This window comes from Marmota marmota, unplaced genomic scaffold (assembly GCF_001458135.2).
Source record: "Marmota marmota marmota unplaced genomic scaffold, marMar, whole genome shotgun sequence".
Classification (NCBI taxonomy): Eukaryota; Metazoa; Chordata; class Mammalia; order Rodentia; family Sciuridae; genus Marmota; species Marmota marmota.
The window spans coordinates 62,121,729-62,134,576 of NW_025999968.1; the positions used below are offsets into that span (position 1 = coordinate 62,121,729).

At 57.1% G+C, this 12,848-nt stretch overlaps 1 protein-coding gene across 5 annotated transcripts in view; it reads left to right on the forward strand.

Annotated features, from left to right (window-relative positions):
- The window catches only part of Agpat3 (1-acylglycerol-3-phosphate O-acyltransferase 3), a 64,236-nt gene that overhangs the window by 43,414 nt on the left and 7,974 nt on the right, over nucleotides 1–12,848 (forward strand). For 4 of the 5 annotated variants that reach the window (XM_048803762.1, XM_048803761.1, XM_048803764.1 and 1 more), the window contains 5 exons: nucleotides 3,860–4,029; nucleotides 4,797–4,958; nucleotides 5,694–5,847; nucleotides 6,319–6,421; nucleotides 9,475–9,550. In XM_048803762.1, the coding sequence (XP_048659719.1) occupies nucleotides 3,860–4,029; nucleotides 4,797–4,958; nucleotides 5,694–5,847; nucleotides 6,319–6,421; nucleotides 9,475–9,550 (665 nt within the window). Of the gene's footprint in view, nucleotides 1–3,859; nucleotides 4,030–4,796; nucleotides 4,959–5,693; nucleotides 5,848–6,318; nucleotides 6,426–9,474; nucleotides 9,551–12,848 lie in introns of those variants that run through there. The other variant, XM_048803765.1, reaches the window with a different exon arrangement.

Below are 12,848 nucleotides of genomic sequence, written 5' to 3' on the forward strand. Positions count from 1 at the left end.
CCCACCCCCCCGCCATCTGCAGGATGGCAGAGAGCTGCTCGCGCCAGCCCAGGGGCGCACGGGCAGGCACGTCCTCACAGGGAACATGGCAGTGCTGTTGGCAGCTCTGGTGGTTTGGTTTTGGGTCCAGTTACTCCACGAAATAGGCACACAGGCTAGAGATCTGCAGGAGCACCTGTGCGGACAGGTGCCCTCATGGTACCACATTCATTTTGGTGCAAAGCTGGCAGTAAGCCTGGTGCCCTTGGTGGGGACTGCACGTGGCTGTCCCCCCAGTGGGAGCCCCCGTGGACACCAGGAGCACCTCTGCTGGTAGCAGCTGTCTGCCAAACACTAAGTGAAAGCAAGGTTCACCACAAAGTTCAGGTGTGCTGTCGTTTGTGTTTTGTGGTTTTTTAAGACATCGTGCGTGGGTGTGCATGTGAGTGTGGCAGGGTGCGTGACATGCCGCCAGAGAGGTGTTCAGGGAGGCACAGGAGGGGTTTCTCATCTCCCTTGCACGGCCTGCTCCTCAGGTGTCTGGGCATGCGTGTCTGAGCGTGCGCAAGGGGAACGCGTCCCCTGGCCATGCCTCAACCCCCACCCTGCTCAGGAGCCACAGTGGCTCCCTGATCCACTGCCTCAGATACCCAGCCTCACCCTCCCTTCAAGATAAGAGACCGCGGCTCCTCTGTGGGAAGGGAGAATTAGGAACCTGCTGTCCAGCACCTGTGAATGAGTGTGAGTAGGCTTGGTAGAAACGCACACAGAAGGGGCAGCATTAGTGAGGACTGAATCAGACTCCCATTTCCAACAGCGTTCAGAAGCAAAACATAAAACAACCCAATCTTTAAGGAAAGGAAACCTCTCAGCAAAAACGGAGAGAGTCAGGTTAAAGTAGGGTGCTCATATTCAGGCCCCGATAGCAGGCAGCCACCAGGGAGGGGAGCCCACACCACCTGGGGGCATGCACAGAGGGTTGCCAGCGCTGGACTCCGCAGAGTGGGCGGTGCGGGCTCTGCAGGCTGGAGAGCATGCAGTTCACACCCATGGTCAAGGGCAGACCCCAACTGCAGACTTGAAACTACCAAGACCAAATTGAGAAGGAACCAAGAAGAACTTAGATAAATGAAAATCGTAGACTAGACTTTAAAAGTGAAAACTTGATGGGTTGATTTGACATTGCGTTAGTCCCACGGAACAACAATGTACCATCCAGACACAGCAGAGGAGCCGGAGATGGGAAGTAGGGAAGGACATTAAAAGAGATGGCATGAATGTCCTTGTCACGGGGTTCGGGTTCCCATCCCAAGGAGGGGGGCAGGCTGGAGCACATAGGAAGAGGTGGTGGCTGAGAATTTCCCCACGCTGACGAGAAGACGGTTCTGCAGGTGCAGGAAGCAAACACGTACAGACCTCGCAGGAAAAAAACACAAATGTGCACCTGGGCACATCGGGGCAAAATCACCAGCCTGAGATAGAGGGGCCTTCAGTGTGCCGGGAGGAATGTGGGAGACCCGTCAGGGCAGGCAGGGCCTCACAGCACTGCAGGAAGAGGGCCCGACATCCTCCGCCTGCAGAGGCCAGACTCCAAACCTCAGCTCCAAACCTCTCATCTGTGAAACAGACCCGATCCCACTCCGCTGTGTGGTGGAGTTAAAGGAACACACAGAGCAGCTGTCCTGCAGTGGTCAGGGAACCCCTACTGCTATTGGGCACAGAGACGGCTTGGTCGTTGTTCGAGGACAGCAGCCATTTGAATGAGGGGGACGTTAAGTCAGCTGACTGAATCTCCGTTGCCGGCTCTCAAACTGAAGGGAGGCCAGCTCTGCAAAACGCCCGCCCCAGACACCTGTACTCTCCCTTCACAAGAGCAAGCAGCAGCAGTGGCCTGAGAGCCACCAGCAGCTGAGGGGTGAAGACAAGGCGCGGCGGGTGATGGGGTGCTGCTAGCATTAGATAGGAAGGGAATTCCTGGGTGGGGGGCAGTGTGGGTGACCCTGAGGACGTGGTGTAGAGTGAAGTAAGCCGTCACTGGAGACAAATGCTGCGCACCTAAAGTGCCAGGACGCAGGGTGTGCACCGAGAGGGGAGGGGCAGCAGCTGATCGGGGTGTGTGACAGGTCCCAGTGCCCGCTGTGCCTCCAATGGCCGTGCTGCACTAGACACTTGAACGTGCAGTAAGAGGGCAGATCTCGTGTGGAGAGTTCCTACTGCAATTAAAAGAAAAAGTCCCCGTCTAGCAGCATGCACCGTGAACAGCAGCCCCCAGCCCGTGTGGCCTGCGCTCCCAGGAGCCAGGCCCCGGGGGGGCCCTCCCCCAGTTAGGTCGGAGTGTGCTGGTGGGAAACAGCCAGAGCCACGCCACCAGGTCCTGTCCGTGTCCACCCCAGGTGGCCCTGCTGGAGAGGGGAAGCCGGTCAGCGGCGCCCTTCTCAGATGCGCAAGCCAGACACCGCCTTGGCCACCTTTGTTTTCTTTTCAGACAGTTTTACTGAGTCAAAAGTCCCCACTTAGCGTGCCTGGCCCCATGGTGGGGCCCCACCAGGCTCCTGCCTGAGCATCTCTGCCCAGAACGAAACCTGGGGCCTTAAGGGTCATTCCTCAGCCCGCCCTGGCCCAGGCAGCCCTGAACTGCTTTCTGTCCCTGTGGTCACAAGGTGGAATCACAGTAGGTGCAGCAGCCTCAGAACTCAACCCTTGCTGTGGCTGAGCTCCGCCCGTGTGCCTGGACAGCAGCGGGGGGTGTGGGTGTCGGCCACGGGCTGCGCAGCCTGCGGCTTCCCAGGCACATGCCAGGTGGAGCTGCTGGCCTAGGTCGTGTGTGCTGGGGACCGTGGCTGCCGACCCACCCGGCTGCTTTCCAAGGCGGCTGCACGATTTGACGTCACACCATGAGTGCACGAGGGTCCCAGTCCCCACAGCCTCGCCTACGCTCGCTCTTGTCTTGGTGGCCGTGAGTGCTCTCTGGACTGTGTCCTGCTGGTTCTTGGCAGAGGAGTCGGCGGGGGCTCCCTCGGGAGCCATCAGTTATCATCGTCTGCTAGTCCTGCACCTGGAAGCTGTCCTGGTCCTTTGAGGTCACCCTTCTCAGACAGCTGGCTGTGGGTCTGGCTCCAGCTGCCCTCCCATGTGCAGACGGGTGCTGCCCCCCACCCCCTCCCGGGCTGCACAGATGCAGGGTCCTTACCACAGAATTCTCTAGACCCCGAGTTCTCTTGAGAGTGGATGTGTGCATCCCATGAGCCCTCCAGGAGACACGGTGGATGCCACACGCCTGGGTTGTCCTGAAGCAGCCACCGTCCTGCAGGCTTTGTGCGGACGGTGGTGGACGACGAGGAGCTCTCAGTGAAGGTGACCGCCCAGGTTCCGGGGACCAGGAAAGAACCCGGCAAACTCCTGTTGCTCTTTGTTTCAAAAGTCAGAGACACAATGTAACAGGAGAGTGGACCCCAGAGAGAGCCTGGCAGGGGTTGCTTTTTCCATGGTCCTGTGTGTGGGGCTGCGGCTGTCACCAGCTCTCGGGCTGGGCCCCACTTGGTCCTGGGTCCCGCCTCTGCGCTGCAGGCTGGTACGGTCCCTGTGAGCAGCCGTGCAGCTGTGCCTGCCCGTCACCTTTCACCTTGAGAAAGCTGGGTTGGGAAACTTGTTAATATAAGTCCTCAAAACTTAGTTTGGGCAGAAAATCCTCCCTCTAGTGAGAATACTGTGCCGCAGTCTGGCTGGGCACAAAATCACTCGGCTATGGCTCTTAGCAATACTGGCCCTGCAGGCACTCCCAGAGCATGCCAGAGACTGCGGGGGACATGGCTGCCTGCACCAGAGGTGGCCCTGCCCATGGTCAGGGCTGCACAGTGCCAACTCCCTCCTCTGCCCACAGAACTGGTCATGCTCCTGGAGTGGTGGTCCTGCACGGAGTGCACTCTGTTCACCGACCAGGCCACGGTGGACCACTTTGGGAAAGAGCACGTGGTCATCATCCTCAATCACAACTTCGAGATCGACTTCCTCTGTGGGTGGACCATGTGTGAACGCTTTGGCGTGCTGGGGGTGAGCAGGGGGCCCCAGGGAGGCCCTGGGAATGAGCAGCGGGTTCCCAGGGAGGTGTGGGGGGTGGTAAGCAGTGGGTTCCCAGGGAGGTGTGGGGGGTGGTAAGCAGTGGGTTCCCAGGGAGGTGTGGGGGGTGGGCAGCGGGGCCCCAGGGAGGTGTGGGTGTGAGCAGCAGGGGCCTCTGTGATGTGGGGGGGATGAGCGGTGGGGTCCCAGGGAGGTGTGGGGTGGGGGAGGGGTGGGCAGCTCGGTACCAGGGAGGTGGGGGGTGAGCAATAGCAAGGTGGGTGGGCTTTCCTTCCTTGGAGATTTTCAACCCGGATTCCTCGGAGCTAGGCAGTGAGTGGCCGATTCGCAGGGCCTGTCTGCAGGATGCCCTCCACAGTCCCCACCTGTTCCTGGAACTAGCTGTCAGCTCATTTCTCATGGTTACCTTCTCCTATTGGACGATGGCACCTGAGCTCACGGAATTGCTCTCACTAGCTGAGTGGCTGCAGACAAACGCAAACACCACTGAGGCAGGATGAGGGGGCTTCACTGTAGCGAAAGCCTGTGGCTGTCTCAGGAAGCCATGGCACATCTGTGCCTCCAGGTGACACTGATTCAAGTCACATACACTCGCAAGGTAGGGTCCCCATGAATAGCACATGCTTTGAATCAGGAAAGCCACAACTGCAGAGCAGGTCCCTGGGGCAGGATTGCAGCTGGCCTCATGCTGCCCTGCGGTCTGCCCCCCACCGTGTACACCATGGCACCTCCCCCCCCAGAGCTCCAAAGTCCTCGCCAAGAAGGAGCTGCTGTACGTGCCCCTCATTGGCTGGACGTGGTACTTCCTGGAGATCGTGTTCTGCAAGAGGAAGTGGGAGGAGGACCGGGACACGGTCATCGAGGGGCTGAGGCGCCTGGCCGACTACCCCGAGTACATGTGGGTGAGTGCCTGGTGGGCAGGGACTCCCGAGGGGCTGTCCTGGCTGGTGACAGCTGGCATTCGTAGCCTGCCCCTGTTCATTCCAGCAGCCCAGATCACGGTTGTCAGGCCCCAGGGGACCTCCTGCCTCTGGTGGTACAGACCTGGGGGCTTCCCCAGGGAGGTGGGGTATGGTTTCCGCCACCCCACCCACCACAAGACCCTCCCCAAGCCCGCAGGCCCTGCTCAGCCTGTGCCCTTGTCTTTTTCTACATCTTCCCTCTGGTCTGTTCTTGGAAGCCTGGCTCCTTATTTAGTACGTCTGATGCCCGTGCTGTCAGGGATGGACAGACCTTCTCCACCCTGCTCAGAGGCTGCTGCCCAGAGATGCTGTCAAGTTTCACTTCTTTCTGGAGACTTCCTTCAGGAAAGCTGGGCTGCATTCCATTGCAGCTGGAAGGCAGGGTGCAGCCCTAAAATAAAATTGCATTTCAAAGAACACCAGAGTGGTTCTGTGTCTCATTCTACCAAGTCAGCAGCAAGTGCTTCGCTGTGGCTCAAGGCCGCCCGAGACCTGGATCATGCTGAGCCTGACCCTTCCGGGCTTCTGTTCCAGCTGCATGCCCTGGCATAACCCTCTTGCCCCCGTGTTCCGTGCCCTAGTTCCTCCTGTACTGTGAAGGGACGCGCTTTACGGAGACCTGTTCCAGCTGCATGCCCTGGCATAACCCTCTTGCCCCCGCGTTCCGTGCCCTAGTTCCTCCTGTACTGTGAAGGGACGCGCTTTACGGAGACCAAGCACCGCGTCAGCATGGAAGTGGCTGCCTCCAAGGGGCTGCCCCCCCTCAAGCACCACCTGCTGCCTCGGACCAAGGGCTTCACCACCGCGGTCCAGTGCCTGCGGGGCACAGGTAGGCGCCCCAGGGCCGGATGCAGAGCCTGCCCGACACGGCCCTCAGGTCCCTTGAGCAATCCGCAGGGACTTGTTCAAAACAAGCGTGTTTCCTGTACACACAGGACACGAGAGCATCAAGGCGAGAATGGAGTAGGTGGGCTAGCGGTTGTTGGTCTGATGAGATGCTAGGTAGTGGGCAACAATTAAAATAATAAGAACTTTAATAATGAAATCATAAGAAAACGTCTGTGGTGGCAGACTTCACGCCGGAGGACAGAGCAGCAATGTGTCTAGTTAGTCCAAAAGGCTGGAGGGAAAGGGAGACAGTCGGGACCCTGGAGCCAGGCGGGGATCTGAGCCCACAGCCACAGTGGGGAGCAGGCTGCATGCTCTGTGGGTAGAGCTGCCCAGTCGCTGTCCCTTGGGCAGCAGCACCACCCTGCAGAGTCCCGGTCCATCCGCTCACCAACCTGTTTCTCTTCCTCAGTTGCAGCTGTCTATGACGTGACCCTGAACTTCAGAGGAAACAAGAACCCGTCTCTGCTAGGGATCCTCTATGGGAAGAAGTACGAGGCGGACATGTGTGTGAGGTGAGCCCGCTCCCGCCCCTGCTCCTGCCAGGAGCCCAGGCTGCACAAGCCGCAGGGCACATCACAGTGTCAGAACTCTGCAACAGCCCTGTCCTACCTGAGCCGGAGGCCTTCCAGAGGTCATGTCCAGGCCTGGGGCTTCAGGCCATCCACTGGAGAACGTGGGGCAAAGGGAGGAATAGAGAGGCCTGTGCGTCCCCAGCTGTGTCTGCCCTGGGCCAGCCCTCAAGGCTCCTCTCCTGCCCCTCCCTCCACCCTTGGAAGCCCAGGCGGATCCCTAGGAGTAAAGCTCCCTGACCCTCCCTGGTGTGCTGCAGGTCTGGCCAGGGTCAGAAGTCTGGAGCCCCAGGTGCTGACCACTGACCTCCCGTGGAAGGGCGAGAGCCTGGTCTCCTCCCTGGTGGGCTATGGGGCCCCTGCAGAGCCTTCTGGTGGAGAACACCTGGCCCCTGAAGACACCAGTCCAGGGAGGGCTTCAGCAGGGTCCAGGAAGGCAGGGCCTGTTCAGATGCCAGGTTGAGTGTTAGGGCTTCAGAACACTGTGCCCAGCCCTGTCCTCTGAGGCTCAGGAAGGGTGCTTCTTATCCCCATTCACAGAGCGCCCTGTGCCATCGCCACTCCTTGGTGGCCCCAGTCTCTCTGGCTCCTGAAGAGAAGGTGACCCACCCGAGCCCCGATTCGAGGCCTAGGTGTGTCTGAGTTAGCCACAGGTGTCGTCCCTGTGGGCCTCCTTATCTGTCTCTCCTCTGCGTGAGGGGGCAGGCAGGCCGGCCGGACGGTGCTCTGCCTCTTCTCCTTGGTGGCCCCTGGCCTTCCCCAGCCTGGCGCTCTCCTGGTTCCTGTTGGCTGTCCAGCCTTTTCTGATGGGTTCGCCCTGGTCCACCTGGGAGGTGGCACCTGCTGCCTTCATGTTAGCGAGTTTATAAAAAAATGCCAACAGCTCTTGTGTCCACACTGTGGGAAGTTCCCAGGGACAACTCGTGACCTGTACAACAGGCTCGATGACTTTCCTGGCAGTTGGCAGGCTAAGCAGAGGTTAGGGTCTCGTTGCACCCTGGGGGTGCACAAGGGGTGCAAGCCGGGCTCTCCTCCTTGTATTGCTAATCTCTGGCACAGGTATAGTAGTTCACCTGGGGCGCTGGTCAGTTCCCGTGGCCAGGTGCTCGTCAGCTTTGTGTCACTGTACAGGTATCTGAGGTCATCACCTTATAAAAAGGAAAGGCTCAGCTCGGCTGCACCTCAGTCTTCACCCACAACTGGTGGGCCGCTGTTCCAGCCTGTGGGGAGGCAGCGCCTCGTGGCAGGAGCCCGTGGCAGAGCAGAACCTCACCTCGTGGCCCCACGGCCCCCTGTGAGGCAAGGGCCCCGTGACCAAGTTCCGCCCACAGCCCCCCGTGAGGTTCCCACCTCCCGACAGCCTCCCTGCAGTCCACACCTTGACAGCTGGGTCTTTGGGCGACACTCGAGACCCAAGCCCTAGCTCCAGGCTGGCGCCCGGACGAGGGTTGAGCCTTGGTGGCTCTGTCACCCTCGCAAGGAGCCTGGGGGATAAGAGGCAGAGACTGTCCGGGCAGCTGCCCAGGGCCACAGCTGCTCAGTCACCCCTCCAGGGCTCAGCCTGGAGAGGCCGCCTTGGTCTGCCCATTGCCCTTCGCGGGGTCTGTTCTGCCGTCCCACTTCAACAGCTGGGTCCTGAGAGCCCCGGGGCTCAGTGGGCTTGTCCTGGCCATGTCGTCCTTCAGAGCAGCTCCATCTAGCGGTCCAGCGTCCCCGCCATGCATGGCCCAGGTCTTCATGCCATGGCCTTCCGCCTCCCTCTCACCCCACAGGGGCTGAAGTCCGGGAGCTGGCCAGACCTGGCTGGTCATCGCAGTGACCCTGAGGGCCTCTGTTCTCTCTGCTTTCTGCTTTTCACTGTTAGTTTGAAGCTACGATACAGCTGATTTGGCCCCCGTTAAGTCCACTGAGCCTGGTTGGCTCTCAGGGCAGCTGACCTGCCCCACCTGCGGCTTCAGTGCTGCTCTTCCTTAGCCAGGTGACCATGCAAAGCTACAGCGGAGTTGAGCAGAGGTACAGCTGCCCCCCTGCGAGTGACGCGGGTCATCTCCTCTGCTGCCCTTCTGTGTGCAAGGACTTGTGCGCCTTCCCAGAGGGAGGGGGAGCCAGTCCTGGGGCAGAGGCTGTTGCGCCTCCTGCCTGTGCCCTGGTGAGATAGGTGTGGCCCCTCCCACGGGCCACTGCTCCTCCTGCTGATGAACACAGAAGTACTGAACCGTCTTAATGGGATCTTAGTGACTTGTACTTTCTGTTTATTCAACGTCCAACTTACTTTCGACATAGGAGCTGTGGTATGTCACATATGGAAATTTCTCCAGTTATTGTCAGGCTTTACCTGCGTACCCCTCTTCCCCTGCAAACGGCCCCCAGGGCTGGCGACGCAGGAGTAGATTTGGATGCAGCAGGTCAAGACTTCATCTGAAGCAGCTGTTGGGAGGCTAGTTTAAAGCTGCTCCGTTTTTTCCTTTCCACATTTGAAGCAAGTAGGTTCCCCTTGTGAAGAAGTGACCTTCTTTCCCTAATGAAAGATGTTTTCACTCAAAGAACAAGCATGTTACTGGGCACAGTGGCGCATGCCTGCAATCCCAGCAGCTCGGGAAGCTGAGGCAGAAGGATTGAAAGTTCAAAGTTAGCCTCAGCGACTTACCAAGACCTTAACAACTCAGTGAGACTCTGTCTCTAAATAGAACATAGAAAAGGTCTGGGGACATGGCTTTAGTGCACCTGGGTTCAATTCCCAGTACCAAAAAAAGTCGGGGAATGGGGGGGGGCTTGTTGGAAGACCCAGCCTCCCAGGTTAATGTGAGGTGGCCTTCACAGGGGACGGGCTCATGCTCTGTGGCTGGGTCACAAGCTCTGTGGTTGTCCCCAAGCCTAGAGGCATCCCTCAGCCTCTCTGGGTGCCCAGCAGAGTCAAGACTGCAGTGGACTTACAGTGTGTGCCTAAGAACCGGCGTCCCCTGTCACTCACTCTGCTCTTGGTCCCAATGAAACAGGAGGTTCCCGGTGGAGGAGATCCCTCAGGATGAGAAGGGGGCAGCGCAGTGGCTCCACAGGCTGTACCAGGAGAAGGTAAGGACCTCCGCTCCCCTGGGCCCCATCTCCTGGGCAGGTGTCGGGCTGGCGAGGAAGGGCAGCCAGCGGCACAGAGCACACGCTCCTCACGGGCTTCTGGTCCTCCTCTTTTTTCTTCCCTTTTCCTCAACTTCTGAGATGTTAACTAGAGGAAAAGGAGAAGGACGACATCACGCGCACGTAAGCATGCTGAGACTGTCTCATCACACCTGTTCTTTGTACGTAAAACAAATTCTAGGTACGGAACAGAGACACTCAAGTCCTGGATGAGGTACAGACAATGCTTGAAGGCTCTTATGGGAACCACCCATGTCCTGTTCCCATCCCCCACAGCGCCTCCCCCATACCCGCTTCCCATGCACTTTGAGCACCCAGTACCTGGGATGTTGGGTCTCCATTCTCAATGTGCTCGGTAGTCACTAGAGAAATTCCTGGAGCCTTTGAAAAACAGCATCTTAAATGCCCTGATAGGTTCTTAAGAAAGTAAGGGAAATCTCTGGGGACCCAAAAGGGACACATAACTGAACACCAGGGTGACCAGCCCACACACCATGTTACAACCTGGCTGCAGCATCTCCTCTGACTTCCGTGCCCTCAGCCTGGGTGTGGGACTTGTGCCAACAGGCAGCTCTGGAAGCATAAAAAGTGATTCCAAGAGAATCCCCTGAAGTTGCTGAGAGAAACCAGCAGCACACTGGAGGAGCACGACCCAAGCCACGCTGTCTAGCCTCGCACGGAGGAGACTCCGCAGAGATGAGCTCCTCACTCCAGTCCAGGCACTGGGGGAGCAGACCTCCTCCAGCCCAGCAGGCTGGAAAGCCACAACCTCGACAGAGACTGATGGGCGAGCAGGGAGAAGCCCACCCAGGAGGAGGGTGTTCAAAATGAGAAGCACAAGAAAGAAGGGAAGGGGGAGGACGGGACCTGGGAAAGGAAGGGAAGGGCCATGGGAAGGCCTGAGAGCAAGCAGAGGAACGGCAAGCGGCCAGAGAGGGCAGCCACAGGACGGGCGTGGGCCGTGCCCAGGCTCCCCATGCCGAGCATGCACGTGTGCACACATTTACATGTTCGTTATGTGCAGATGCACGGTAGAGCAAACCCAGAGAAATGACAAAAATGACGGCAGGAATTATTTAAACAGAAACTAAAGCTACAGAAAAGCCAGTGAGATACACCAAAAGCATTTTCCGTAGGGTTATTAATGAAGTAGAAAACCTTAGGCAAGAGCAGTTAATGAGATTGTGGACTGACCAGGAATGTAAAAGGAGAGCAGGGAGGAGTGAGGTGGACTCTGTGCCGTGTGCCTGGGAACTTGGAGAGAGCACATCATTTCTGTCAACCTCTCTTTATGATAAAAACGCTCCTCAACACAGTTAAGGCCAAATATGATAGCCACAGCGAGCATCATCCTGAATGGGTGCAGACCGGAAGTCCACAGTTTGCGCTAAGGCCTGGGACGAGGCCAGAAGGCCCACCCTCACCGCCCTACCCAGCTTGGCCCGAGCACTTAGTCACGAGAAGGAAAGAAGGGCCATCACAGTGGAGAGGAGGGAGCCTACCCCATTTGCAGATGGTGTGATCTCATGAAGACAAAAGCCTAAAGACACTATCAAAACCGTTAAGATCGATACATTCAGTAAAGGTACAGGATACAAGATCAGCGTACAGAAATCAGTATTGCTTCTATGCACCAAAAACGAACTAACTGAAAAAGAAATCCCAAGAGAAGCCCAGTTTACAACAAATAAAGCCTAGGAATACACTTAACCAAGGAGGTGAAGAACCACTACGATGAAAACTGTAGAACATTTATGAAAGAAATTAGAGACGTACACCAAAAACTAGAGACGTTCAATGTTCATGGGCTGGAGAATCAAGATTCCTGTGGGGCCACAGCCCAAGCCAGCAAGATCAAGGTGGGGGCTGCAATGCCTTACTGACTTCAAAGCACCCTTCAGAGTCCCAGGGACCCAGACAGCATGGTCCAGGAATCTCACGGGCCCTAGGCCAGCAGAACAGGACAGGGAGCCCAGGAATAAGTCCCCGTGTTTTAGCGCCCTCACCACCGCAGGCCTCCCCTCGGAAGAACTTACATTGGAGCAAGGACGTTCTCGCCAATGAGTGGTCATGGCAAAGCGTTCTCCTCATATGGAAGACTAAAAGCAGACCCCTGTCACCACACACCAACTCAGAGCAGGTTGAAGGCCTCAGTGTGAGCCTCGAAACTGAAACTGCTACAGTAAAATACAGGGAATATGACCTGAGCGTGTCCGTGGTTTGGACATAAGCCCAGAAGCCCAGGCACCAAAGGCAAAGTTTGACAATGGGATTCCATTCAACTAAAAAGTTTCTGGACAGCAGAGGAAACAGTCAGCAGAGTGAAGACATAACCCAGAGGGTGGGAGAAAATGTATTCCAGCTATTACCTGAGAAGGATCAATAATCCACAATACTGTCATTCAAGCAGTTGAGTACTAGGAAAAGAATCCAGTTTAAAAATGGGCAAATGATCTGAAAGGATGTGTTTCAAGAGAAGGTCTGCAAACGACCAACAGTACATGAAAACATGCTCAGCATCACTAATGACTGGGAAGCGCAGATCAAACCACAGTGGCATCTCGCTCTAGTTAGGACAGCTCTTGTCACCAAGACCGAAGACAAGCCTGTTGTTGAGGATGTGGAGAGGGGACGCTCATACACTGTTGGTGGCAACATAAATGGTACAGTTGTTATGGAGAACAGTACGAAGAGTCCTCGGAAAACTAGGCATAGGGTGGTGGGCAGCTCAGTTGCAGGGGCATCCTAGAACACATGAGGCCCAGGTTCCACGGCCAGCCCACGAGGCAGGGAGGAAGGGGGGGGGGACTTGAAATGGCACCACGCAGCCTCACACCCACCCCTGGGAAAGAGAGACACCTGCACCCCTGGTCTATCACAGTGCTCATCAAGTAGCCAAGATGTGGGGTGGACCTAGGTGTTCCTCAGTGGATGTACCCAATATGACACTACTCACCCTAAAAACTGTTACAACCCTCATTTGAGTAACAGAGATGGAACTTGAGGACAGGGTGTTGGTTGAAAAAAGTCAGGCATAGTAGGACAAATACCATGTGTTCTCACTCAGATGTGAGCTCAAACAGAAAGCTCAGAGGTAGAGAGTTCTGAGATGCTAGGGAGGCAGGGGATAAGGAGGGTGGAGAGAGGATGCGCGCAGATGGATAAGAGACACCCTACCACGAGCACAGCAGTGATTAATTATGTGTTTCACAGTCAATAGTAGAAAGGGTTTTGACTA